General features: G+C 45.6%; 1 protein-coding gene across 2 annotated transcripts in view; it reads left to right on the top strand.

Annotated features, from left to right (window-relative positions):
- Window positions 1-26,641, top strand: part of SH3PXD2B (SH3 and PX domains 2B) — a 111,954-nt gene that overhangs the window by 39,493 nt on the left and 45,820 nt on the right. For both annotated transcript variants that reach the window (XM_029583349.1, XM_029583350.1), the window contains exons 3-4: window positions 894-969; window positions 20,061-20,137. In XM_029583349.1, coding sequence (XP_029439209.1) covers window positions 894-969; window positions 20,061-20,137 — 153 coding nt within the window. The remainder of the gene's footprint in view (window positions 1-893; window positions 970-20,060; window positions 20,138-26,641) is intronic.

The following is a 26,641-nucleotide window of genomic DNA, read 5'->3' as shown; positions in this document are numbered from 1 at the left end:
CCCCCTGCCTCCAGGGTGGTATTCATTGTACCTGTGGCCTTGGTCTAAACTTGAAGACCTCCAGAAAACATGGTGCATCCCGCCATTGGCCTGGGAATCGGTGCTTACACATGTAGAGGACTTTTTAGCTTTTTCCTCTGACTTTCCTCATCTTAGTACTTAGTACGGGGGTGGGGGGTGTTTTTTTCAAGGAGGATGGGCAGTTGTCTCTGCTATCAGTGACCCCCCAGCCTGCAATGTGATTTTAGACTCTCCCCGGAGCTGGGTGATGCAGCACCTCTGTCCTGATGATACAACTAACTAAACTGTCCTGCTTAATTTGGGGGATTTTATTTTTGGAAGGAAACATTTGAAAAACAAAGTCTTCATGCTTTGAGATGTTTCTGTTGTGCTTTCTGTAGTTAAGACTGCGCTTATCATTGACGAGCAAAGCTCTCTAAAGCAGCTTGCAGCTTCTGCACCCCGATGCGAGGACTCAGCTCCCCTAACCTCACTGAAGTCCAGGCAGATTCCTGTGACCCCCCAGCCTTCACTCCCACCTTACAGAGAAGCAGGGAGAGCTCATCCTCCAGGACTGATGTCCATTGATCGGCCAGCACCTTAATTTTGAGAATAAGAATTGTAACTTGCACTGTGCGGTTTCTTTTCTCCTGTTTATGGATCTAACTAGTTGTAGACCTCAGACTGGAAGCTGAGTCACTGCTATCGCAAGTCTCTAATTTCAGTCTGCTAGGGCTGCTCGTCATTTGCTTGTTGTACAATCACGGCCTACGGTTGTGTTTCTAAGCCAGGCTTACCAGTGGGAGAGAGTCTGCGTGTGCGGCACGCGCTACCCTCCCCTGTCATCTCACCTCGCTTGGCTTCACTTCTCTTCTTTTTCTGCCCCCTTTCAGATGCAGATGTTGGACAAGTTTCCAATGGAAGGAGGTCAGAAGGATCCCAAACAACGCATCATCCCCTTTCTTCCAGGTACGTAGGCATCCCTCGCCGGCTGCTAATTCTCAGGTTTGTCAAGGTGATTACGTTGAAGGAAATAGACGTGAATTACCTGGGGATAACAGTGGCAGCCATTCAAGCAGCATGGAGGCCTCACGGTAGTAACGGAACTGCCTCTGTGTGTGCTGCAGAGAAAGTGCCTCTCAGAGGCAGTCATTACAATGTCCGGATGAAACGGACAATCGGATTTGTAAAGTCTTTCAAGGCGCATAAGTATTGCAATGTCTGAAGTGAGTACTGTTAGTGAAGGCCACACTTTAGAAGCTAGGAAGTAGGAAAAGTAAGTTTAAAAGCCAAGTTACAGACGCCAAGATGCAGATCTACATGAGGACAGGGAGGGAAGGATGAAGCTAAGAGAGGGGAGGTGGGAGAAATATTCAGGCAGTAGGAGATTGAAATCTGTTTCTAGAAGTGTAAAATGCCTTGGATTATAGCGCGTCACGAACTATAGAAACTTGACAACAGAAAAAGACCATACAGCCTATCCAGTCTGCCCATCCACCCAACCAGTTTAGCTTTACAATTCCCATCACTCCCTCAGAAATCCCCTGTGTTTACTCCGTGCTTTCTTGTATTCAGATACTGTTTTTGTATCTACCTCCTCCACAGGGAGGCTGTTCCATGCATCTGTAAAGAAATATTTCCTAAGATTACCCCTGAGTCTACCCCCTTTCACCTCCATCTCATGAGGCTCACCTCCTGTGCATGGAAACTTTTCAGATATTTGAATGTCTTTATCACATCTCTAGGTGGATTACATGTTACTCTCAAACTCACAGACATACAAAACTAAATGAGAGAAGTTCCCAAATTGTTAGTGATAATTTGATATGTAATCATTAATAACTTTAGGAGTTCTCTGAAAGGATATATACGGGGAATTTCATTGAAAAGATATATTGAGAGGAATCTTGCCAGAAAAGGGTAAGACTAGGGAAGAGATTTGATCAGCGAAGGAAAATATGAAGGGCGTGCTTGATGAAATGTTTATATGTCTGATCCATCAGTAACATTTAAAGTTATATTAAAAAAAAAAATAACGCCAAAATGTCATGCATTGAAAGATCATGAACTTCTACAGTGAATCTTTTGTTTTATAAATCATCGTTATGTATGTTGTAAACCAGTGTGAAGAATGTGAGTTGGAATGGGATGGGAGGGTGTGATGTGAGTGTGATTGAGGGGGATTTTTAATGATTAATGCCATTTGATATATGTTTTAAAGTATAGGAGACTTCCTGACTAATATATTTTTGAATTTGTGAATTGTATAGTATACACTTTTTTTTTGGAATTAAAGTTTGATGATTCATCTCCTATAGTTATTTATGATTATATATAAAATTATTACTAACAGTCTAGGAACTACTATTTTAGTATTGTATGTCTATCATATCTCTCCCATCTCGCCATTCCTCCAGAATGTACAAGTTTAGATCTTTAAGTCTATCCCCCTTTGCATTAGAATGAAGACCACTGACCGAATTCATCCTGTTTCTATCCATTTGAAGGTGCAATCTCCAGAATTGTACTCAGTATTCCCAGTGAGGTCTCACCAGGGACCTGTACAGGGGCAATATCACCTCCCTTTTTCTGCTGACCAGTCCTCTCCCTAATGTCCGATCAGAGCAGAGACGGTCTGCGCTACGATTGTCTGGAAATTAAACCTCAGATACATCTGTCATAAAAGACTGACTCTACAGATATTACATGATCGACTATAAAAAGCCCCTGAGGCAGCCCCAATGTGGGGGCAAAACTCGGCCTGAGTCGGGCCTGTTCAAATGAAATACGTCTCCATAGTATAAACGTTTTCTGATCGGACATTCTTGGCTTCTAATCCACTTTGTTGCCCTGATGGCTTTTTTAGACGGCCTTCCTTGTTGGTCCATTCCTCTCCCTATGCAGCCAAGCATCTTTCTGGCTCTTACTGTCGCTTTTATCCACCTGTTTGACCACCTTAAAAAGTGCCAAAAAGTAGAATATAAATACAATAAATAAATCAGATATAATCACCCCGAATCCCACTCTTCTTTCCTGCTTAGAAGAATTTCATCCCCATACTGTACCTCTCTCCCTTGGGCTTTTGCATCCTAAATTCATTACTCTGCATTTTTAATAGCTTTGCTGAAGCCCTTCCACAGTGTCACTCATGAAAATGTTGAAAAGAACCAGTCCAAGGACTGATCCCTGAGGCACAGCGCTAGTAACAACCCCCTCCTCAGAGAAGCCTCCATTTACCACTCCCCTTTGTCACCTCCCATTCAGCCCGTTTCTAACCCCGTCAGTCACTCTAGGATCCATACCAAGGGCGCACAGTTTGTTTATACTGTAAATCTCCTATGCAGGACTGTGTCAAAGGCCGTACTGAAATCCAAGTATATATTACATCTAATGCTCTTCCTTGATCCAAGTCTCTTTGATCACCCAATCAAAGAAATTGATCAGATTCGTCTGACAAGATCTAACCTTGGTAAAACCCTGCTCCTCGGATCCTGCGCTCCATTGGATTCCAGAAGCTGCACTCGCCTCTGTTTTACGAGCAATTCCATTAGTTTGCTCCCCACAGAGGTCAGACTCACTGGCCTGTAGTCCCAGCCTCCTCCTTACTTACACGTTTATGAATAAGAACCACATCCGCCTTTTTCTAGACCTCTGGGACTACTCCAGACTCTAAGGAAGCACTGAAAAGGTCACCAGCAGGGCTGCCAGGACATCTCTAACTTCCCTCAGTAACCTCGGATGAATCCCATTCGGCCCCGTCACCTTATCTACTTTCAGTTTAGTTAGCTCCTCACAAACACTCTGTTTTGAAAATCGATTGAGGTTTACCTCACTTCCAATCTTATTTGCATTTGTTTTATGTGGTCCTGCTCCAGGGCCTTCCACAGTGAACACTGAACAGAAATATTTGTTAAGCAATTTCACTTTTTCCTCCTCAGACTGTACAAATTCCTCCCCTTCACCTCTGAGTCTCACAATGCCACTTCTGCACTTCCTCCTATCATTACATATCTAACATGTCTTATTCCCTCGTTTTACCGTATTTGCTATTTTTTCTTACCTTTGAATGTTTGCACTCCTGACTACTTTCCCAGCTTCTCCTTGCTTTTCCAGATATTGTTTCCTGTCTTCCTCTTTCTGTGATCTTAGGTAGTTTGTGAACGCTAATCTGATTTTCCCTACCCTTTCAGCTACTTCTTTAGAAAAACATAATGGCTTCTTATTCCTCTTTTTTTTTTTTTTATTACTTTGTTCTTATGATATCTCCACTGCTGCTCTGCTTCCGCTAGATTTTCCCATCCAGCTAGTGAATCCTTCAGGTGCTTCCCCCATATTAACAAAGTCAGTTTTCCTGAAGTCTAAGACCCTCACCTGTGAATGAACCTTCATCCCCTGTGCTCAGGAGAAGCGGAAACGTGTGAGCTGGGTGAATGGGAGGTTTCAGGTGACGTCACTTGTTCTCCTGCCAGCCATCTCTACAAATTCAATCGCTTTTGCAGAATCAGCAGGACAAAGCTGAAGCCGAGGTTACAGCAAGGGAAAGCCAAGCTGCCAGAGGGCAGGGCTTCAAAACTCAAATCTTGGCTGCCGTCCACTAATGAATGGCCCTCTGGTTTCCCACCACAATGCTGCTATTTCTGGAGTACGGTGCTTGTGTTTCTGCTCCGGTTAGGAGAAAAGCCTAAGTCTGTTTATCTTTATTCCGATGGAGGGCCGGCCTTGTGAAGTCTTCAGTCTAAGAGCTGGGCCACGCAGGAGTATGCCGACTGTACAGCAGCCCGTTCCCCATCTGGAGGGCACACGTGGTCCCTGTTAGCATTACACAGGCTGATGTCTCATTCAGGCTTCTCCCTGCTCTTATGGGATGGCTCTGAGCTGCTTCGGCAATGGTCTTGCCGGTTATTGTTTGCTAGTTGGGGGTTGGCGGGTTGTGCGCTCTGCAATACTTCTGCCCAGTATCAGTCAGTGATGGATTGCTCCCCTGCACAGCCCACACTGAAGCTGTGCCAGCATTTTGCAGGATCCAAATCCCATAGCTGAGAGCTGCAGTGACCGTGAACTCTTCCTGCTTCAGGCAGATTAGGGGAAAAAGTCCATCAAAATAATTAAGGCCTGGCAGAGCAGAGTACATGAAGTCACACTGATCAGACGTGATCTAGATGCTGATAATGTAATGTGGGAAGGTTTCTCATTGGCACACAGGGAAAGAAAAACTTTTTCTAACCTTTTTTCAGTTTTTTGTTTTGTTTTGTTTTTTTTGGCCTGACAGTTTGTTCAGTCAGAGCCCCCAGGACAAGGTCAGGATACAAGAGAACTTCATTTGCAATTAACCGAGGATTTGTCACCCCCTATTTTATATCCCCTCCCAATGAACACTTAGTTCAATCATTGCAGCAATGGTCCTCGGTCGGGGGCCACTCTCCAGGGCTCCTGCCAGAAGCCTCTGATCATGGCCAATAAATCTGACCACTAGGTGTCACTATTGCACAATGACCCTGATTCCCTCCTTCCTAAGGACAGCGAGCGCTGCCCTCTGCAGCATTCCCAGCCCCAGCTGACCTGGGGATCAGAAGACATGGGCTGGGAATCGAACCAAAATCCCTCCGCATGGCAGGGCAGACCACTGCTAAGGGGCAGCCAGAGCAGCCTTTAATCACTTTCAAGAGAGCTCATGGAAGATGAGCAAGGCTCTTTGTTTCCCAAGGAATTCATCAGTGTTTTAGTATAACATCAAAAGGCGATAAAAAATCAGTTCAAAAAACAAGTAGTCAGTCTTCTGGATAAATAAGGTTTGTTTTTTTTAGTGAACAGAAGGATGATACAGTGCGCAACATCTCCTCCTGTGTGGGGATGCGGCAGGAAACGAGGACCAGGGATTGTACTGGACGACTCTTTATGAGGGTGGAGGGAACTCTGGTCAGTCACATTTTCTTCGGATTGTTACAAAATTAGGGTAAACATTAATAGAAATAGACTAATTGATTTTGTAAACCCTAAGATTATTTTCCTGGAAATGAAGGGTCCTAAGATTGAGTTAATTTGCTAGTGGAGGGGGATTTGCTCATGCTTTGGACCTACCTAAGATGTTGACGTTTGGGCTATGGGCTTGTCATTTCTTGCCGTTCTATCTCCTGCTTGCTCAGTTTTCATCACATCTAAGTGAGACCTTCTGCCATGGCCTCCTCTTCTTGCTAAGAAATCCAACTAATGTTTTCATCCCATATTTCTCAGTAATAGTTACAGAAGTGTAAATAAATTTCAGAATAATTATAGAGAATCCATTTTAAATATAGCTGCCCATGTGTTTCTAAGCTTTGTTCAGTTTGCAACCATGCCTGTTCTTTGGCATCAGGGAATGTGGGCTTCTGTTGCGTACTGCTTTAGGTAGTTTTATCTGTTACTGTGAGGTACATGCCAGTGGTACTGGAAGTTAAGAAAGCTTTGGCGCTCCTTAAGATGTGCACTATTCAGACTTTCCAATATACTACAGAAATCCAAAGTGATCCGAACAGTCTTAGGTTTGCTCTACTGCACTTGGATGGTAACTTTCAAAATGGCGCACAGGTGCACATTGGCACACATATGTCAGCCTGCGCCCAGGGACGCAGCCATTTTATAACTTGCACGCATAGGCCGGTAAGATCCACATAACATATGGTCTCTTCCCTCCTTTGCAAGAATAGTTATACCGGTTGTGTTGGCAGTGGGCAAAATAGTATCCCCGCCTGCAAGGCATTAAACATATTGAGCAAGGGCTGCGTGAGTACTGCACAGAATATCTTATAGAACTTAGCTGTGTAGCCATCAAGGCCTGGCAACTTGCCCACATTCAGTTCTTTGGTAGTTTGAAAAACTTCACCAGATGAAATCTCTTCATTCAGAAAGTCTCTTAGCACTTCAGGAACTCCCAGTAAGTCTATAGTATAGTGTCTAGATATTGAGCAATATCTTGTAAAAGTACCGACTTATCCATGTCATATAACTCCTCATAGAACTGAATAAATTGTTTACTGATTTAATCAGGAGAATATACAAATTTCCCTGATTTAGCCCGAATCTTAGTGATATGAGACTATGAATTCATCTCTTTCAGTCTTCTAGCTAACAAATGTCCAGCTTTATTACCAAACTCAAAATGTTTTCGTTTAGCAGATCTAGCTGAAAGGCCACCTTAGCAATATCTAATTCTTTTAGTTCCCTTCTAGCCTCTTCCAGCTTATGTAATTTATGAATCTCTGGAGTTCTGTTACGGCTCAGCTCTAGTTTTTGCTTTCTTCTCCAGAAGATGTATCCGTTTCAGATCCCTTTCTTTTTTTAAGAAATGAAGCTCGAGAAATCAACTTGCCCCATACTCCTGCCTTTAAAGATTCCCATAAAGTCCCTGGAGAAACATCCTCTGTATCATTAAAGGCTAAGAATTCCAGAATATCTTCCATAAGCATAGTTTGTTATTTATTTAGGCCTTTTTATATACCATCGGTCCAAAAGAGATAATCAAATATGCAGAAGACACAAAATTGTTCAGAGTAGTTAAATCACAAGCAGATTGTGATAAATTCGCAGGAAGACCTTGTGAGACTGGAAAATTGGGCATCCATATGGCAGATGAAATTTAATGTGGATAAGTGCAAGGTGATGCTTATAGGGAAAAATAGCCCATGCTGTAATTACACAATGTTGGGTTCCATATTAGGTGCTACAACCCAAGAAAGAGATCTAGGTGTCATAGTGGATAACACATTGAAATCATCGGTTCAGTGTGCTGCGACAGTCAAAAAAACAAACAGAATGTTGGGAATTATTAGAAAGGGAATGGTAAATAAAATGGAAAATATCATAATGCCTCTGTATCGCTCCATGGTGAGACCGCACCTTGAATACTGTGTACAATTCTGGTCACCGCATCTCAAAAAAGATATAATTGCGATGGAGAAGGTACAGAGAAGGGCTACCAAAATGATAAGGGGAATGGAACAGCTCCCCTATGAGGAAAGACTAAAGAGGTTAGGACTTTACAGCTTGGAGAAGAGACGGCTGAGGGGGGATATGATAGAGATGTTTAAAATCATGAGAGGTCTAGAACGGGTAGATGTGAATCGGTTATTTACTCTTTCGGATAATAGAAAGACTAGGGGGTAATCCATGAAGTTAGCATGGGGCACATTTAAAACTAATCAGAGAAAGTTCTTTTTTACTCAACGCACAATTAAACTCTGGAATTTGTTGCCAGAGGATGTAGTTAGTGCAGTTAGTATAGCTGTGTTTAAAAAAGGATTGGATAAGTTCTTGGAGGAGAAGTCCATTACCTGCTATTAAGTTCACTTAGAGAATAGCCACTGCCATTTGCAATGGTAACATGGAATAGAATTAGTTATTGGGTACTTGCCAGGTTCTTATGGCCTGGATTGGCCACTGTTGGAAACAGGATGCTGGGCTTGATGGACACTTGGTCTGACCCAGTATGGCATTTTCTTATGTTCTTATGTTCTTATTAAGAAGATCACAATGGTTTAAAATATCCGTTTTCATATTCATGATCAACGATCAACATTCACCTTCTAGTTCAACACCACAGCATAAACGTATTCTAGTTCATAATCATAAATATTCTAGGATATCACACTAGCTACTATATAATCTAGTCCATATTCATGCATTTTCTTGGTCGACCTAACAGTAAATACAAGTTCTAATCCTACTAACAATACACTTCACATCATTCATTACTTATTGCTTACTCCATTAACATTATCCCTGGTATTGATGTAGCTGTTATCTGCGTATTGGTCTTTTACGTTAAATTGTATACTTTTCTAAAGAGCCATGTTTTCAGTTCACGCTTTTAATTCTTTCTGTTATCTGACTTATTGACTCTGGAAGTCAGTTCCACAACTTGGGGCCTGCTATGGAAAGCATTCGGTCTCTTATATGTGTTAGGTGTATGTTGTGAGTGGAAGGTACCATTAGGAGTCCTTTGTTTTGTGATCTTAGGTGTCTCTGGTGTGTAGTGTTGAATTGTCACGCCTAATAAACATGGGTTAATATTGTTGATGATATTGAAGATTAGAGATGATACTTTACAATGAATTCTGGATTGTGCAGAGCAATCAGTGAGAGGGTGATGTGTTCAAATGTCCCTAGAAAGAGTCTTCAGAGGCATTTTGAAGTAACTGTAGTGGTTTTAATAGACTTGATGGTAGGCCTAGTAAAAGGGAGTTGCAGTAGTCTAAGTTTGAAAATATCAGTGTTTGTAAGACAGTGCGGAAGTCCTGTATTGTGTTAACAAGGTTTCAGCAAATGTAATAACCTCAGCTTGGAGTACTGTATCTGATGCTGGTGTTTTGGTCTTGAATACCTGACACAGATCTATGTTGTGAGCTAGCAGTTCCTTCCTGCTCGGGGGGTGGTAGTCAAGATACAGGACTGAGTTTTAATGACCTAAGGCTGATGAATATATCGTGCATGTAGCATTCACGATGATGCCTATTACGATGGTCATTTAAGAAGAAGTTTGTCTTAAATATAAAACATACATCAGACTGCCTTTAATGAATACTTTTATTAACAGTTCCCACTTCTCTCCCCAAAACGGAAGCCACTTATACGATTTATTCTTTTGCTTTTTTTTTTTTTTTCCCTCTACGACATCTGTGTAGCGCTGAGACGCAGCCCATTTCTCGTGCTCAGAGCTCGTGTCCCTTCTTTGACCTTGATGACCCACGTTCATTCAGTGAGTGAAAGAGACGGAAAGCAGGCTCGAGCCCTTCTGAGGAGCTTCAGCTGAGCCCTGCACTGCATATTCTGGGGAGAAAATCTGTCCCTTCACATTGTGCAACAGAGAATGCTGGAATACAAGGAACCTTTGTAAGCCAAGCCAAGGAAAGGGATTTTGGGGGACCACTGGGGCTGTCTAGAGATGACTTTCCTTGCTGTGTAAGATTCGCATTGTTCTCAGAGACTGTTTTTCATTGCATGGAAGCCCAGCAGGCAGCTGGAGTTAGAAGTATTTGGAAGGGAAATTGTGATTGGAAGTGATAAAAAAAAAAAAAATTCAGTACAGAATGACCCTACAGGGAAAGGTTTAGAAGGCCCAGAGCTTGTCATAGGCCTGAACGTCTGCAGCTTGCTTTAGGCTTTGCGGATTGTGATGCGTCTTACTGGAGCAATAAAAGCCTGATGCACGGGTGTTGGGCAAGGCACTTGTTCTTCATTTCAGCTGTCGCCTTGTGGCCGTGAAAGCTCAGCTACAACATTATCGTCGCTACGCGGTTCTTATGTTAGTGTCACAACCCAGCTTTTTCCAGGTCCCCACCTGGAGCATCGTACGCAGTTCTGCTCTTCCCATTTCAGAAAAGATAAAACAGAACTGAAAGAGGTACAGAGAAAGGGGACGGAAAGGTTCCTCTATGAAGAGAGGCTGAGCAGCTCAGGGCTCGTCAGCTTGGAGAAGGGGATATGACGGAGATTTAGAACAGCACGACTGGGGTGAAGGAAGTTACTAGGAACGGTTATTGACCCTTTCAGACAGTAAGTACTAGGACTAGGCAACACTTCGTGAAATAAGAAATAGAAGGTTTAAAACAAATCAGAGAATGTGTTTTTTCACTCAACACACAATTAAACCGTGGAATTTGTTGCTGGAGGATGTAGTCAAGGCATCTAGCATAGCTGAATTTAAAAGGGATTTGGACACGTTCCTGGAGAAAAAGTCCATAGAACATTATTAGCCACAGCTTATCCCTGGGAGTGAGAACAAGGAATGGATTTCCTCTTTGGAATCTGCTGGGTACTTCCTAGTGACCCGGATTGGCCAGTGTCTGTGATGGGATGCAGGGCTCACTGGCCCTTTGGTCTAACCCAGCGTGGCACATCTTGTGTTCTTGTGTCTTCCTAGTGACCAGATTCGCCAGTGTCTGTGATGGGATGCAGGGCTCACTGGACATTTGGTCTAACCCAGCGTGGCACATCTTGTGTTCTTGTGTCTTCCTAGTGACCAGATTCGCCAGTGTCTGTGATGGGATGCAGGGCTCACCCAGTGTGGCACATCTTGTGTTCTTGTGTCTTCCTAGTGACCAGATTCGCCAGTGTCTGTGATGGGATGCAGGGCTCACCCAGTGTGGCACATCTTGTGTTCTTGTGTCTTCCTAGTGACCTGATTTGCCAGTGTCTGTGATGGGATGCAGGGCTCACTGGACATTTGGTCTGACCCAGTGAGGCACATCTTGTGTTCTTGTGTCTTCCTAGTGACCCGATTCGCCAGTGTCTGTGATGGGATGCAGGGCTCACTGGACCTTTGGTCTATCCCAGCGTGGCACATCTTGTGTCTTCCTAGTGACCCGATTTGCCAGTGTCTGTGATGGGATGCAGGGCTCACTGGACCTTTGGTCTGACCCAGCGAGGTACATCTTGTGTTCTTGTGTCTTCCTAGTGACCCGATTTGCCAGTGTCTGTGATGGGATGCAGGGCTCACTGGACCTTTGGTCTAACCCAGCGAGGTACATCTTGTGTTCTTGTGTCTTCCTAGTGACCCAATTCGCCAGTGTCTGTGATGGGATGCAGGGCTCACTGGACCTTTGGTCTGACCCAGCGTGGCATATCTTGTGTTCTTGTGTCTTCCTAGTGACCCGATTTGCCAGTGTCTGTGATGGGATGCAGGGCTCACTGGACATTTGGTCTGACCCAGCGAGGCACATCTTGTGTTCTTGTGTCTTCCTAGTGACCCGATTTGCCAGTGTCTGTGATGGGATGCAGGGCTCACTGGACCTTTGGTCTGACCCAGCGAGGTACATCTTGTGTTCTTGTGTCTTCCTAGTGACCCGATTTGCCAGTATCTGTGATGGGATGCAGGGCTCACTGGACCTTTGGTCTAACCCAGCGAGGTACATCTTGTGTTCTTGTGTCTTCCTAGTGACCCGATTTGCCAGTGTCTGTAATGGGATGCAGGGCTCACTGGACCTTTGGTCTAACCCAGCAAGGTACATCTTGTGTTCTTGTGTCTTCCTAGTGACCCAATTCGCCAGTGTCTGTGATGGGATGCAGGGCTCACTGGACCTTTGGTCTGACCCAGCGTGGCACATCTTGTGTTCTTGTGTCTTCCTAGTGACCCGATTTGCCAGTGTCTGTGATGGGATGCAGGGCTCACTGGACATTTGGTCTGACCCAGCGAGGCACATCTTGTGTTCTTGTGTCTTCCTAGTGACCCGATTCGCCAGTGTCTGTGATGGGATGCAGGGCTCACTGGACCTTTGGTCTATCCCAGCGTGGCACATCTTGTGTCTTCCTAGTGACCCGATTTGCCAGTGTCTGTGATGGGATGCAGGGCTCACTAGACCTTTGGTCTGACCCAGCGAGGTACATCTTGTGTTCTTGTGTCTTCCTAGTGACCCGATTCGCCAGTGTCTGTGATGGGATGCAGGGCTCACTGGACCTTTGGTCTGACCCAGCGTGGCACATCTTGTGTTCTTGTGTCTTCCTAGTGACCCGATTCGCCAGTGTCTGTGATGGGATGCAGGGCTCACTGGACCTTTGGTCTGACCCAGCGTGGCACATCTTGTGTTCTTGTGTCTGCTGGACCGCCGCTGCATTTGATTTATTAGTGCCTGATCACCTCTGGGTCTTTGGAACATGGAGTAACAGAATCTGACCACAAAAGCAAGAATTTCTTAGTAGCTGGACTGAAAACTCCTTGCTTTAGCAGTTTCTCAGTTCATGGGGCATTTATAACTTGGAATCAGGAGAAAGCCTTCTCTTCCAGGCACAGCCTTTGCGCTGCCGTGTGGCATTCTGTGAAATTCCTGTACAAGGCTGCTTTGAAGTGCTTGTTCATCACTTTACAAGCTACAGAGGGACCCATGGGGTCCTCGCCTCCAGGTTAAACACTTTGATCCCAGGAATGTGCGGTTAACTGCCTGGTAATTGGATACTGCACACTCCCCCTCTGCTGCACACCCATGTGGTTTATATTCTGTGCTGCAAGTTTGTGCTTGCCGAAGACTGGGCTCTCAGACAAAGTGCTGCTTATCAGTAATCACTAACCAAAAGGCCTGCGCTGGCCTTTCACCTGCTTTCTATTTAATTTGTCTACAGTCCGAGGGCAGACCCAGTGGCGGCGCTGTGAGCTGCTGCCTTGCCTAGGATGCAGAATCCGTTCCCGAGCCGGCCGGGACTGGGGATGCTGTGAGTGCCAGAGGGAGTCACAGGCTGTGGCCCCTGGCTGAAGGATTGTGGCCACTGCAGAGCTTGAGCCGGATAGAGTGGGGGATGGGCATGTTTAAAGTCTGTGTGTGGGTTTTGGGGGGGGGGGGGAATAGTTGAAGGAAGCGAAGGCTCGTGGCACAGCTGCTCCAGTAGGGCTGGTTTCGGTTTGTGCTGGAAGCTCGTGTTTGTGGGGTGTATTCTGTCACAATGGGGATGCTAAAGTGAGAGAAATTTCTTAATTTCTCCGTATGGGACACTAAGAAAGGCCATGGGGCAGGGCTTAGCGTAGTTCCCTCGCTGGACAGTGCGCATCTGATTTCTGTGCTTGCCTCTCCTGCTAATGATCTCCTCCTCCTCCTGTGCTAAGCAGGGTCTCTTTGCCCTGCTTGCTGTGGGCTTCCCTTTACTTGAAATTCTAGTTGTGACGAGGACTGGAGGCTTTCTTGTTGGGTCCCCTGTTACGGACCATGCTAGGGAGCAACAGGCTGCTCCCTGCAGCTGATAGAGAGAGAGAGACAGAGAGAGAGCGAGAGAGACAGAGAGAGACCCACACATGAAGTCATTCTCCTCTCTTAAGACTGCAGCTCCAGGGGAGCAGATTAATAATCAGATTCCTTCTGCTGCTACAAACCATTTTAGCTTCTCGCAGATTTATAGCAGATGTATGTAATTCTGTAAAATATAATCAGAATCAATCCACTAAAAAAAAAAAAGGTCCTTAATGCCTTGTTTGCGAGGAAGATACAGGGATAGAGCGGCGTCTTCAGAGGCCCTGCTTCGGCTCTTCCGACTGATGAGATTCTGTCCTTTCTGGGGTCAGCGCGAGAGGCAGAGGGCGAGTGTGCAGTGTGCAGTGCTCCAGTATGAGCTAAACTTCAACACAGAGCGAGACCCCCCTTCTCACTGCCAACCCGCACACCTCCAGCTCGTCAGAGGGAGAGCCCCTTTGTCTCCCACCCACTTCATGCATCTGACCAAGGAGACTCTCATCCCTGAAAGCCGCTGCGACATTTCCACCCAGAGAACTCATTAAACCAGATGGCGTGAAATGCTACAGCACAGCAGGTCACTCACCCCGAAAAGACCACATGCAGAACCTTGGAGTTTAAGTTACAGGTGGACAATTTTTGGATTGCAAAGATGCACAGGTATGGGGTGTGGTGTGAGGGCATAACATGGCCTGTGCCCGGAGACCCGACAACCCAACACGATGAAACTGCACTTGGGAAAAGGTTTTATTTCGGCTTCTGCACCTATAGCTTGCCCTCTCTGCTGCTGCTGTGCTCTAGAATAAGAGGTTTCTTAAAGACTGGCTGGGAATGAGAACCAGCTCTGTAATTTAAGGACTTTGCTTGGGAAATGTACGTGTTTGAGAGCTGTGATTATTTCTGTGGCTGCCTTCCAGACCCGCGCTTGCCCTCTCGCCCTGGTCCGGCCATCTTCAGCCAGCAGCAGCCTATCACAACTCTCTTCCTGGCAGTATCGTAGCCAATGAGGTTTATCCGAGGCGCGGCTATTGCTGATTGAAGCTTTTCCCCCCTTGGCCTCTGCTTGTGGCTAAGCTGTAGGGAATTTCATTCTCTTTCAGTGGAAAATCTTTGGAGTGCCCCAGAAAACACTGCTCCAGGGGTCCCCAAGAAAGCAGCATAGGGCACGAGGCCAGTAAGGATGAAACCTGTAAAACATAAATGTGACTCGCTTAGCGAAACCCAGCGCCCGGCTTTCCGTCATCCTAGGGCTTTCAGTGCAGCGAGTGTAAGGTGAGAGAGATGCACGCGCGTGTGTACCGAGCGACACAGCAGCGCTCTCCACACCCTACCAAGGAGCAAATAGCGTTGGAAAGCTCCTTTGCTCTGTAAGGTTTGGACTGGTGCGCGGCAGCTTTTCCTCCCTGGCAGGGCGCCAGGCCCTTTTCGGGCTCAGCTGGAGGAGCAGGCCCCCTGATGGCGGGAACGGCATTGCCCTGAAAGTCAGACAGCGATGCCTCCTGCAGGCAGGGATCTGATGCTTTTCTCATCACTGTGCCGTCGGCCCGAGCTGTCTGGAGTGCGCGCAGAATTCCAGACAAGATGAGCTGGATGGGAGCCAAATGCCGCACCGTGGTTGGTGGATTTCTTAGGCAGGCTCTTCAGTGATTTACTGGCAGTGCATTCATTGCCTGTTTGAGGTTTTTATAGCCCATTGGCAGGCTGTCAGGAGATGGCTTCTTTTAAAGGTTTGAGGACTTGTTTAAGGCTTCAGCGAGCCCACCGTGAAGCGCAGACTATGACAGGAAGTTCAGCTTCTAACGTGCGCCTTTAAAGGCGAAGAGAAATAGACCCAGACAGGAAGGAAAGCCTATATGATGACTACGGGGCCGGACTTAAAGAAAGAAATGTCAGCCTAGGGACCTGGGAACTGTTTCCATGCAGGCTGGCAGGGAAGGAAACGCTGAACCTTTCCCGTCACTCTTAAATCAGGTACAGAATTATTGGGCAATGATGCAACACAACCAGCACACACATGGAATATTAATTGTTTATTTGCAGTATGGGCGGGGGGGTGGGGTATTTTTGAGGAAGCTGCAGTAACTGATTGTGGGATCTAGCACTGGAAGTGCCTCTCTCCTTGTTTACCTGGAGAATAGGTGCTAACTGAGCTGGTTTCTGCCCCACATAAGGCATTCAAGGAGCTCATTTGCTTCCAGAAATATCCCTGGTAATTCCAGTGCGCTCAGTCTGCTTTTTTCCATTTTTCTCACAAATGCACTTTCAATAAATTAAAAGATGGTCCGTGAGCCTAAATCAAGGAGCCGCTGTTGTCCTGAGCGCATTACGTGGCATTTGAATTAGCGTGACGTGGCCTCCACTAGAGAAAGTGAGAGCAAGAGAGATACAGGCTGAAGCTCCCCTCCTCCGTGAGATGAAGGTACTTGGGACACCTGAAATTAGAAAATTCATTCATGGAGGGCACTTTGAATATTTATTTATTTATTTTTATAAGCCTTTGATATTCCTCCTTTTTCTAAAGGTAGGCCCAAAGCAGATTACATGAAGTAATAAGGCACTGAGTACAGAAGCCGTGGATACACACGTATATAATGTACAGATTACAAATACATAGACAGGAAGTGGGATACGTTAGGTAGGAATAAGGAAGCGGGCGCCATGGCTATAAATTGCATATATAGTTAAGACGTAAGTTAGACACCAGCGGCATGAGAGTTACTAAGAACTGTTTGGATAGAGATCCCCTGGAAACGGGTGAACGTTGTGGAATTCACGATCAGGAAGACTTCTGATGGACCAGGATGAGTCTCTGTTGTGGAGTCCAGAGGAAGGCTGGGTTAAACAGCTAAGCTACGACTTCTCTCCAGAAGGAGAGGTAGCAAGATACCCTGCGCAGCGTTACAGGTAACTTGTTCCATATTTTAGGGGCAGAGCAGCTGAACGCACGAAGTCTCATGCATGTTACCTGGCTGAAGCCAGGGGCGGGCAGGACAGAAGGGAAGCTTGAAGCTGCCTTGTGGGGGGTGTAGGAGAGCAGAATTTGGGAAAGATGATTCAGTTGGTTTGATCATATCATTTTAATGAGGGATTGTGCATATCATGTTTCACTTATGCACCGCTGCCCCCTCTTCCTGTCAGGAAAACGAAGATGGATGCTGCTGTGCTGAAAGCGTAGGCTGATTCCGCGGCCATGGCCTTTTCACTCTTGAGTTGTGAGCTGAGGACGGGCCCTTTCTGGCCTTTTGTCTGAGATGGAGAACATGGAGATCACGGGGGCGCCCCCAGATGCCGCAGTCCTAACAGAGAGGTTATTTAAGAACAGTAATGAAGCAGGGCAGTCCCGTGCTGTGCTATGATGGTCTTTAGATGATACAGTCCCAGGTTGTGAAATTGGTTGCTTCGGGATCCAAGAATGGGGGAGATCTGCCACTCGGGAGCTACATCTGTCCAGGTGCTCGCATTTCAGAAACCGTCTTGTTGCTCTGGGATTTCAGGAAGTTCCCAGATTTTGGAAAAGGGGGGGTGCTCGTGCACATCTGGGCAGATGTCTTGTGTGTGATCCAGCCGAGGAGGACGCTGCTAATGTATTCCAGTCCTGTGATTCACAGTCTGCCAGAGAGGAGCTTCCTAATCAGGTTATCATTTAGACTAATGACACAGAATCTCAAGCCAGCTGCAATCTACCGCCCGTCCGTTCGGTGCTAAGTAAATTAATATTCAATTCCAAAGGCAGCCAGAGAAAAATTCATATTAAAAAAAAAAAAAAAAAAGCAGTGGACAATACGTGTTTGTTGTTTTTTTTTAGTTGGAGGACTAATTTAATTTTCTCGTGGAAGGTAAATTCCTTCTTGAGCTTGGAGCCACATCACTGTCCATCAATCAGACCCAAGTACTGTATGGAGTAACAGATGGGTAATAACCAGCGTGAGTCCAGCGAGGATTTATTTTAGATGGAGGAACCTCAGCACGAGTGGTGGTTTCTACAGGGTGGCCCATGGAAAAGTAGCCCGCCTCAATACCAGTGCCACGCAGGCAGGCTACTTTTCCACGGGCCACCCTGGATAATGAAGATTATTATCCTTTCCTTTGTTTGATTCCGTGTGAGAAATAATTTCATGAGATTGGTAAAAGTAGTAAGAGGAGGTCATGGGAAGAGGAGAGTCCACTAGATGCAGTATCATTCTCTTCTCTCCTGGCTGCACAGAGAGGCTTTCTTTGCATGGTTATTATATCATTGGGTCCTGTTAATCTCCCGTGTTGCACACAGTCTTAGTCTTGGCTGAAAGGGCAAGAATGGCCCATCGTCAGATTGGCAACACAATTTTGGTGGTCAGAGCACAATCTCCTCCAAACTGGAGACTTGGATTCCAATCCCACCACTGCTACCAATCACTCAGGAATCCGTAAATAACAACTACTGTAAAAAGGATTGAGGGGTCTACAGTGTTTTGATTGTTTGACAAACCAGTCTGTCCTGGCGTTGCCCAGTAAATGGGACAAAAGCTGTTAAATAAGCCAGCCGGACTTCACATGCTCTCTGAGTCTATATTGTTCATTTCCTTATTGGTTGCGTTGTACTCAGCCTCTCAGCTGTGTGGTCATCCTATGCCCCATCTCCATCAGTCATGAGCAAATGGTTAGAGCTGCACCACCAGCTGGATTGCTTGGAATCTCGACTTTCCTGTGGGCTCATTCTGTTGTTTCCCCTCTGTAATCTAGTTTGGCTTCGTATAGCCATTTTTTCCATATTTTTTTTCAAATAAAGATGGCGCTTTTGGTGGTGTTTGTCCTGTTAACTTTTTAAATTATCCAGATCAAACCTCCCCCCGCAGCTCTCCAGCTAAATTTTATCTGGATAATTTGTTAACCCACACAAATTTACCCAGATAAAAAGGAGGCAGTGATGCAGCCATTCATTCCTGGGGCATAGTTAAATGTTTAATTGATAAACACTGATATTTGGCTAACCTTATCCCTGTGCTAAAGTTACCCAGATCACTTTATCTGAGCATATTTAGAAGAACGCATCCATTGAATATCCGGGTAACTTTTCTACTGAATGGCCTGCTGAATATCAACTTTCATCCCCCACTTTAAATCTCTTCTCCGCCCTTTCTTCGTCTATTCATGCTGTGTTCATGCTTTTGGAGGACAGTTTGCAAAGGCATCTGCATAGGTAAAAATCTATTCCCCTGGCTATAAAGTCAGTTTTGAAAATTGCACCCTTCCAAATGCAGGTGATAGTCTGCACACTGTTTTGCCATGCACATGCTTCCAGCTGCATTCGGGGGGAGAGAGAGGCATTCCCACAAGTGAGTTTTGGGCAGGATCAGAAAATAATGCACTTTGGTTGTGTTTTCAAATCCCTGCAGGTTATTTTCCAGAGAAAGTATAATTTACAGGTACTTTGTACCTGTGGGCTGTTTTCAAAGGGCGAATACAGGTGGACTTTACACTTTACCCATGAAGGTTAGGTAGAAAGTACTGGCAGACGTTCCCCGTGAAGATTAGGTAGAAGGTATAAGCGGATTTTACCCATGAAGGATAGTAGACAGTACAGGCGGTCTTATCCTGTGAAGGTTAGTTAGAAGATACAGGAGGACTTTCCCCATGAGGTTGGGTAGAAGGCACCCGCGTTGATACCAGGTGATGGTTAGGTAGAAGGTACAGGTGGACTTTCCCCATGAAGGTTGGGTAGAAAGTTCAGACAGATTTTTCCCGTGAAGGTTAAGTAGAAATACGCACAGACTTTCTATGTAAAGGTTAGGCAGAAGGTACCCATGAAAGTTGGGTGGAAGGTACCCACGTTCGTTCCAGGTGACAGTTAGGTAGAAGGTACACGTGGACATTGCACTCAGATAATTTGAAATTTGTCTTCTCTAAGCTGGTAGTAGCTGTGTGAAGTCCTGATGGGAGTCCACACAGCAGCTCCCCAGTGTGCTAGCGTCTAAATAGGAGAAGCTTTCAAAAAATGAATGCACTGATATTAACTCTGAAATTCATTAGAATGAAAAAAAATGGTTTCTGAATGACGGCTTGAATTACCTAAAATATAAAGTGCCTGCTCTAAAGATGTCAGCTTCTTTGCTTTGCAGTTTTTGTACAGAAAGGTGCCAGCAGGTTGGTGATATTGTAGTCTCCCTGCATTACCCGGCACATCAGGGAAGCAACTCCCATCCTATGATGAAGGGGGTGAGGGAGGGGGGTTGGGGGGGGGAATGTGCTTGGGTCTGCCATGCGGTCTTCTTTTACCAACCTTCAACTGACAAGGCAGATGTTGCTGCTGTTGAGTTACTGCCACTATGGGGCCAAGATTAGAAAGTTGATTTTTTTTCCTTACACAGATAGCGTTATTAATAGTGTGTTATTCGACAGGGAAGATCCTCTTCCGACGGAGTCATATCCGAGACGTGGCAGTGAAGCGGCTGATACCCATAGATGAATACTGCAAGGTGAGCTCTCAAGGGGTTAAGAACATACTCTGCATATGAGCTAAGACTTGGTGCTTGCATATGGAAGAAATTCTCTACGCTATCTGAGGTGCCATTAATTCATGCCATGTACATTTCACAAGTCCTGTAGAAGGCTCAATAAACACATTTAAGTGCTCGAACCTCCTATCCTCTGCAAAGACAGCCATACAAACTCCAGAGGTGAGCTACACTCCAAGCTCAGCAAGGTAAATGAGCTGGGTTGGTTTGTTCCACTCTGTTTATTGCTGTACCTTTTTGCGTTCATCTGGTATTTAAATGAATTATCAGCCTTGGGTTTTTCTGTGTTGTGCTATTTGGGTATTCATTGTAGTGGCATTGACAGGGCAGAGGTAAGTCAAACGAGAGCCACCAAAAAGAGCCTGGCCTGCACTGTAAGCCATACACAGAGAGAGTGAGGGAGCTGAGGTGTCCTGTCCAGAAGAAAGAAGGGAAAGAGGAGAGATATGATACAAACATTCAGATATTAAGGAGGCTTCAGCAGAGTACCAGAAGGCAGCATTTTACATGGACTGAAAAGTTCAAAGACAAAGGGTCAATTGTATGAAGATAGAGGGAGGAAAACTCAAAAGGAATGTGAGAGAGTGCTTTCTGCACTGAGGGAGTGGGTGACGCCGGGAACAAACTTCCAGTGGAGGTGATGGGAACCAAACCAATGGCCATTTTTAAAAAGGGATCCAGAGGGGATCCAGGAAACTCAGACCTGTGAGCCTGACATCAGTGCTGGGCAAAATGGTTGAAATTATTTTAAAGAACAAAATTACTGAACATATAGATAAACAGTTTCATGAGACAAAGCCAACAAGGAAAGTCCTGCCTCACCAATCTGCTACATTTTTTTTGAAGTTGTGAATAAACATGTGGATAAAGGTGAGCCAGTTGATATAGTGTATCTGGATTTTCTGAAAGCATTTGACAAATTCCCTCTTGAAAGACTCTTGAGGAAATTAAAATCATGGGATAGGAGGCAATGTGCTATTGTGGATTGAGAACTGGTTAAAAGATAGAAAACAGAGGGTAGGTCAATTTTCTCAATGGAGAAAGGTGAATAGTGGAGTTCTCCAGGGATCTGTTCTGGGACCACTGCTTTTTAATGACCTAGAAATGGGAACAACGAGTGAGGTGATCAAATTTGCTGATGAAACTGGGTATCCCAGAGAGAGATGACATTTAATGTGATGCATGTAGGTAAAAGCAACCCAAATTACAACTGCACAATGCAAGGTTCCACACTGGGAATCACCACTCGGAAAAAAGATTTAGGCACCATCACGTATAATATATTGAAATCCTTTGCTCAGTGTGCAGTGGTGGCGAAGAAAGCTAGGGATTATTAGGAAAGGAATGGAGAATATCGTAATGCCTCTGTATTGCTCCTTGGTGCGATCTCATCTTGGGTATGGGGGTAACTGCATGGAGTAGCTGTTACCCAAACTTGCTGGGGAGACTGGATGGACCATTTGGTCTTCTTCCGCCATCATTACTATGTTACTATGAGGGCTGTGTGCAATTCTGGTCACTGCATTTTAAGAAAGGTATGACAGAAAGGTACAGAGAAGGGCAACCAAAATGATACAGGGCATGGAAAGGCTCCCCTGCAAAGAAAGGCTAAAGAGGTTAGGGCTCTTCAGCTTGGAAAAGAGACGGCTGAGGGAGTATGCGATAGAGGTCTATAAAATAATGAATGGAATATAACAGGCAAATGTGAATCAGTTGTTTATTCATTCAAAAAGTATCAAGACCAGGGGGACATTTAATGAAATTATTGGGTAATACATTTAATTCAAGTAGGAGAAAATATTTTTTACTCAATGCATAATTGAACTTAAATTCATTGCCAGAGGATATGGTGAAAGCTATTAGTGTAGCTGGGTTTAAAAAAGGTTTGGACACGTTCCTGGAAGAAAAGTCCAAAAACTATTAAGGTGGACTTGAAGAAATCCTCTGCTTATCCCTGGGATAAGCAGCTTGGAATCTGTCGAACTTTTGGGATCCTGCCAGGTACTTGTGACCTGGACTGGCTACTACTGGAAACAGGATACTGGGCTTGATGGACCTTTTGGTCTGATCAAGTATGGCAAATCTTATGTTCTTATTGCCAAGCCCAGATTTAGGCATAGGTAATATAGACAACTGCCTCCGGCACCAAATTCCTATAGGTGCTGGAGCATCACCACCGCTGCCATGCCTAAATTTGAGCCTAGCCTTAAGAACATAAGAAGTACCATTCTGAGTCAGACCAACGGTCCCTGCCCCCATTGCCTATGGGTGCATGCTGTCTTAATGCAGCTCTGCTCATGGAAGAATTAACATGCATGGCAAAGGGATGGTAGCAATAGGACGAGGGTGGGAGAAGTCTGCAGGTCAAGCTAAATATGCAACAGCAGAGCAGGCAGGTACAAATAGGCAGTATGGGCAGAGCAAGTGGTCCTTTTCTGTGGTTGGACGGTACCCTATGAAATGCATGGCTCTCCTGAGCACAATGCTATTGGTGGATAAAGGAGAGCAAGTTTTCGAGAACATGACGGTGCTCCAGCTAACAGAACTGTGGTACAGATTTCCCTCAGCATTTTACTGGCTCAGTTCCCAGCCTGGATTTACTTCCAGAATCCTTAGCACACCACCAGCAGCATTCCTTTTTTTTTCTTTTAGAAGGCGTCATGTCATGGTAGCTTGGTGCATACAGAAAGCTGAATAGGTCGTTTTTCTTTTATAATATTGGTTTGATTGACAGAACAGCAACATCACATATTTGAATTACATTAAGTAACAAAAAAAATCACCAAAAAATGAATTTGAGGCTAATTCTCAAAGCAATTTACATGGGTAAAAAATATCTTTCCCACGTTCGTTGACTGCCTGAAAGTCACCCTCCTTCAGCATGGCCAAAGGGTTCACATGTGGGCTTCCAGTGGTATTGAGTGGGGGCATTTCTGGAAACGTCTTGAGTTCAGGAAAGGAGAAATGCACATGCAGATGACATTTTCAGATCTTTGCACTTTTCCAGCAGAAATCTACCATCAGAAAATTCGGTGCAAGTAACCACACAAAGTTTTGTACCCGCGGTGCGTCGCAGAGTGAAAGCACAGGCGCACTATAGCATCGAGTATCGGTGACTTTCTAGCGTGCACATTTTTAAAACTTATACGTGATCTTTGTGCCAATGCAGACAAGTTGAAGCTTACCCCTAAATTATGTCAAGCAGCGCACATCATCAAAGCTTTTTCATTTTTAAGCCTCCACATTCAAACCATGCACCCCTTGTGCCCCAAATGCACAATCGGCACATTCCTGGTCACAGAATCAGGCCGAAACGGACCTTTCTTCCCCCTTCCATCCCAACTTAAAAAATAAAAGTTTCTAGTATTTTCTTGGCCTTCTGTGATAAAAAAAGCAATAAAATTCTCCCAGACTGCAGTGCGCTTCCCAAACCCCTTTCCATCAGCTTCCATTACATCACGTTGTGCCTCACAGATTTCCTTGGTAGGAGATCTGGTTCCTCTCTTTGTCTCTTTCAGTTACGTACGTTTTCTCTCCGCCAGCATTGACCCTCCCCTCCCACAGCCTCTTCTGACTCCACACAGGCCCGAGACGACTTTACCATTATTTCAGAATGTGAGATTGCTTGGATCTTTTCAAATGTCTCGGTCTCAAAATTTCTGTATTTTTGAACAGAGCAGGACATTTTGAACAGATGCAACTCTTTCCATATCGCACTTTATGTATTTCTTAGCTTCAGAAAGCCCCATTTTCTGTCTCGTTCTCTGATGAACGTGACATCTGTGTGATGTTTCCTTCACTTCTGCATCTGTTGGTAAAGGAAGAACGCGTGAGACAAAGTCCCTCTGAAGCTGCCACTGAGCTGCAGGGTTTCCTCGCCCTGCCGTACCCTTCTCACACCTTGTCTCTTCTCATTAACACTTTCAGAGTAACCCAAGGTCTGAAGATGGAGCCAGCCCATCATACCTAGTGCTGCAGGTCTTTAGCGAGTCGCACAATAGGATTTGTTTTTGAGAACTTGGATATCGATTGATCCACCTGGGTCAGGGTTCGCGCTGTGACAGCAACCAGCAGGGCCGGTCTCACTTCTCAAGTCCCATCCAGTGCCTCTCACACCCATTTTCACTATCAGCTGGTTAGAAATTGATGAATTAAAAGTAAAATAGAAAAAGCTGCAGTAAACCAGTGGGAGGGAGGCTTTTTTATGTCTTTAAAAGCATTTATACCCCGCTGGGTCCAAATTACAGATACATATTAGGGGTGCGTTTGCACTCCCAGCATTCTGAGCAGCGTGCATGGGCTACTTCAGCTCACATTCATTGTTTACTTTTCAGAGCTTATCCAATCTGGCTCTTTTCCCTTTTGAAAATGAGTGGCTGCAAAGTCTGTGTACGTTGTGGGCAGGCGGGATAAAATAAGGGAGGTAGTTTTGCAAATCCCAGCTATGTGCTCTATTGTACCTCCCTGCCATGAACATGGCCACAAGAGCGCCGCTCTCTAATGGCGGCTATTCCGGCTAAAAGTCTGCATGCTAGGGAAACTTTGCCTGCTTTTCACATTTCAGGAGGGCCATTTTCCCCAGGTAAATTCCTTATGAAGGCAGAGGATGTAATTCCCGCCTTTACAGTTCATGAACTGCAGAACTGAAGTTAGCTTTCTTCTGCAGGCTGTGCTTGTTGCAGCTTTGTTCTCTCTTCCTCCGTGCACATAGCATCATGCATTTTATAGCATAGCTGGTTTTGCAGGCGACAGGTAGGGTCTGCAGCTTTCTTCCACTCTTCTCTGGCACGGACCCTCCTTCCCTCCCCTTGCTCCAGGACAGACACACCATTGAGCTTGTTGCTGCGTGGGCAGTGGGACGGGCAGGGCTAGGAGTGCCTCAGCTGCCCTGGTGCCAGACTTCCTGTGCACAGCATAGCCATAGTGTGTGTGGATGTGTTTACTTTACTACTCATGCACCACAAAAGTAGCTGTAAGTATATACCTCAGCACTCTGTAAATCCCACTTCCTTACTCCGGGTCCGCAGCAGATACCTGTCGTCAGCAGTATCGGGTTTCATCCCTGCAGACTATTCTGGGGCAGATGCGTTCGTGTCCTGCTTGGGCCCGTCTTTGCTAGTTGTGGCAGGACAGCTGGATGTCCCTGCACATGGTTTACCGTTGAGGTTCTGATTGAAGGGGTGACACAGTACCATAGGGATGGGGAGATGGCATTCAGGGAAGCCCCCACGACAGGAGGAGGAGTTTAGAGAGCACGTGTTTGGATTTGGAAGTAGATGTATGTAACGCAGTTTGCTCCTCAATGAATTGGTGCTCCCTGCCGCCTGCCGTTGAGGGGGTTGTAAGGCGCCCCAGCTGCGTTAAGAGAGCAGTGCGGATGCTCAGACACTGCAGGACAGGCTGAGCGGATGTGGAAGGCCATCAAGTACTGCAGGCAAAGAGTTGGAAGTAAGAGAGACCAAGTTGCATCTGTAGCAGGGCAAGAAAAATGTTTGGATACCAAGTCTGTAGAACGATCCGTGGGATGCAAAAGATCACCGAGTGGCTCACATTATGACTTTGCAGCTAGAAAATCAATAGCAACAGATGGAAGAGCAGAGCGGCAAGGAGAAGCTATGCAGGAGTGGTGGTAGGTCAGAACTGGAGAGGCAGAAACGGTGATGTGCTCCTCTGATGTTTCCTCAGTTTAGGCTGTTGGTAGTAGAGCGCGGCTGCAGGAGCAGCTCTCTGCTATCACAGTGATAGACAGCTGTCTGGTTTCACTGTAAGAAAAAAAATATATACAGTTATTTTTCCATTTCCTCTGGTGACTCTTGCTTAATGGAAATTTGTTTACAGTGAATCATTCCATTTTTTTTTTTTTTTTTTAATTAAAGCACAGAGGTTTTCTTTGGGGGTTTTTTGTAGCTGGAACCAGAGAGCAAAAGCGAAGTAGCAGCTGCAGTGCTAGTGCAGGAGCTACAGGCAGCTGTCTGCTGATAAAATGTGGCTGCTCCTTGTAATTGATTGCAAGATTTGGCAGCAGAGACTTTTGAGGCCTGTGCTGGTGTGAAAGCGTCGGGTCCTGCCTGTTCTGACAGAAGGAGATTTTCCTCAGGGCTCCTTCCCTCTGGAAACCGGTCGGACCTGTTGCTCACATCCAAATAAAACCTTCAGTGCGATAAAGCGCAGAGACGTTTCCCTTCCATCCCAGGCGCTGCGGCTTCACACCGCATGGCATGTGAATGGTGAGTGCACACCCTCGCCCCTGTAACGCAGCCCTCGCGCTGTCTGTGTCTCCTCATTTTTCTTAGTAGAGCTTATTGCCGTGTCCTGCTTCTGTGATCCGTTTCTGGGACGAGAGCTGCAGCTGCCGAGAGAGGGATGCAGAGCACTCGATCAGCTCTGGTCTGCAGTACATCAGAAGAACCCGGCGCCGGTACTGAGCTCACCGGGCTTGGATAATGCGCCTTTTTCCGCATGGCT

This window comes from Rhinatrema bivittatum, chromosome 18 (genome assembly GCF_901001135.1).
Source record: "Rhinatrema bivittatum chromosome 18, aRhiBiv1.1, whole genome shotgun sequence".
Classification (NCBI taxonomy): domain Eukaryota; kingdom Metazoa; phylum Chordata; class Amphibia; order Gymnophiona; family Rhinatrematidae; genus Rhinatrema; species Rhinatrema bivittatum.
Note: the sequence above shows the minus strand (reverse complement) of the source record. Positions and strands in the feature narration are given on the sequence as shown.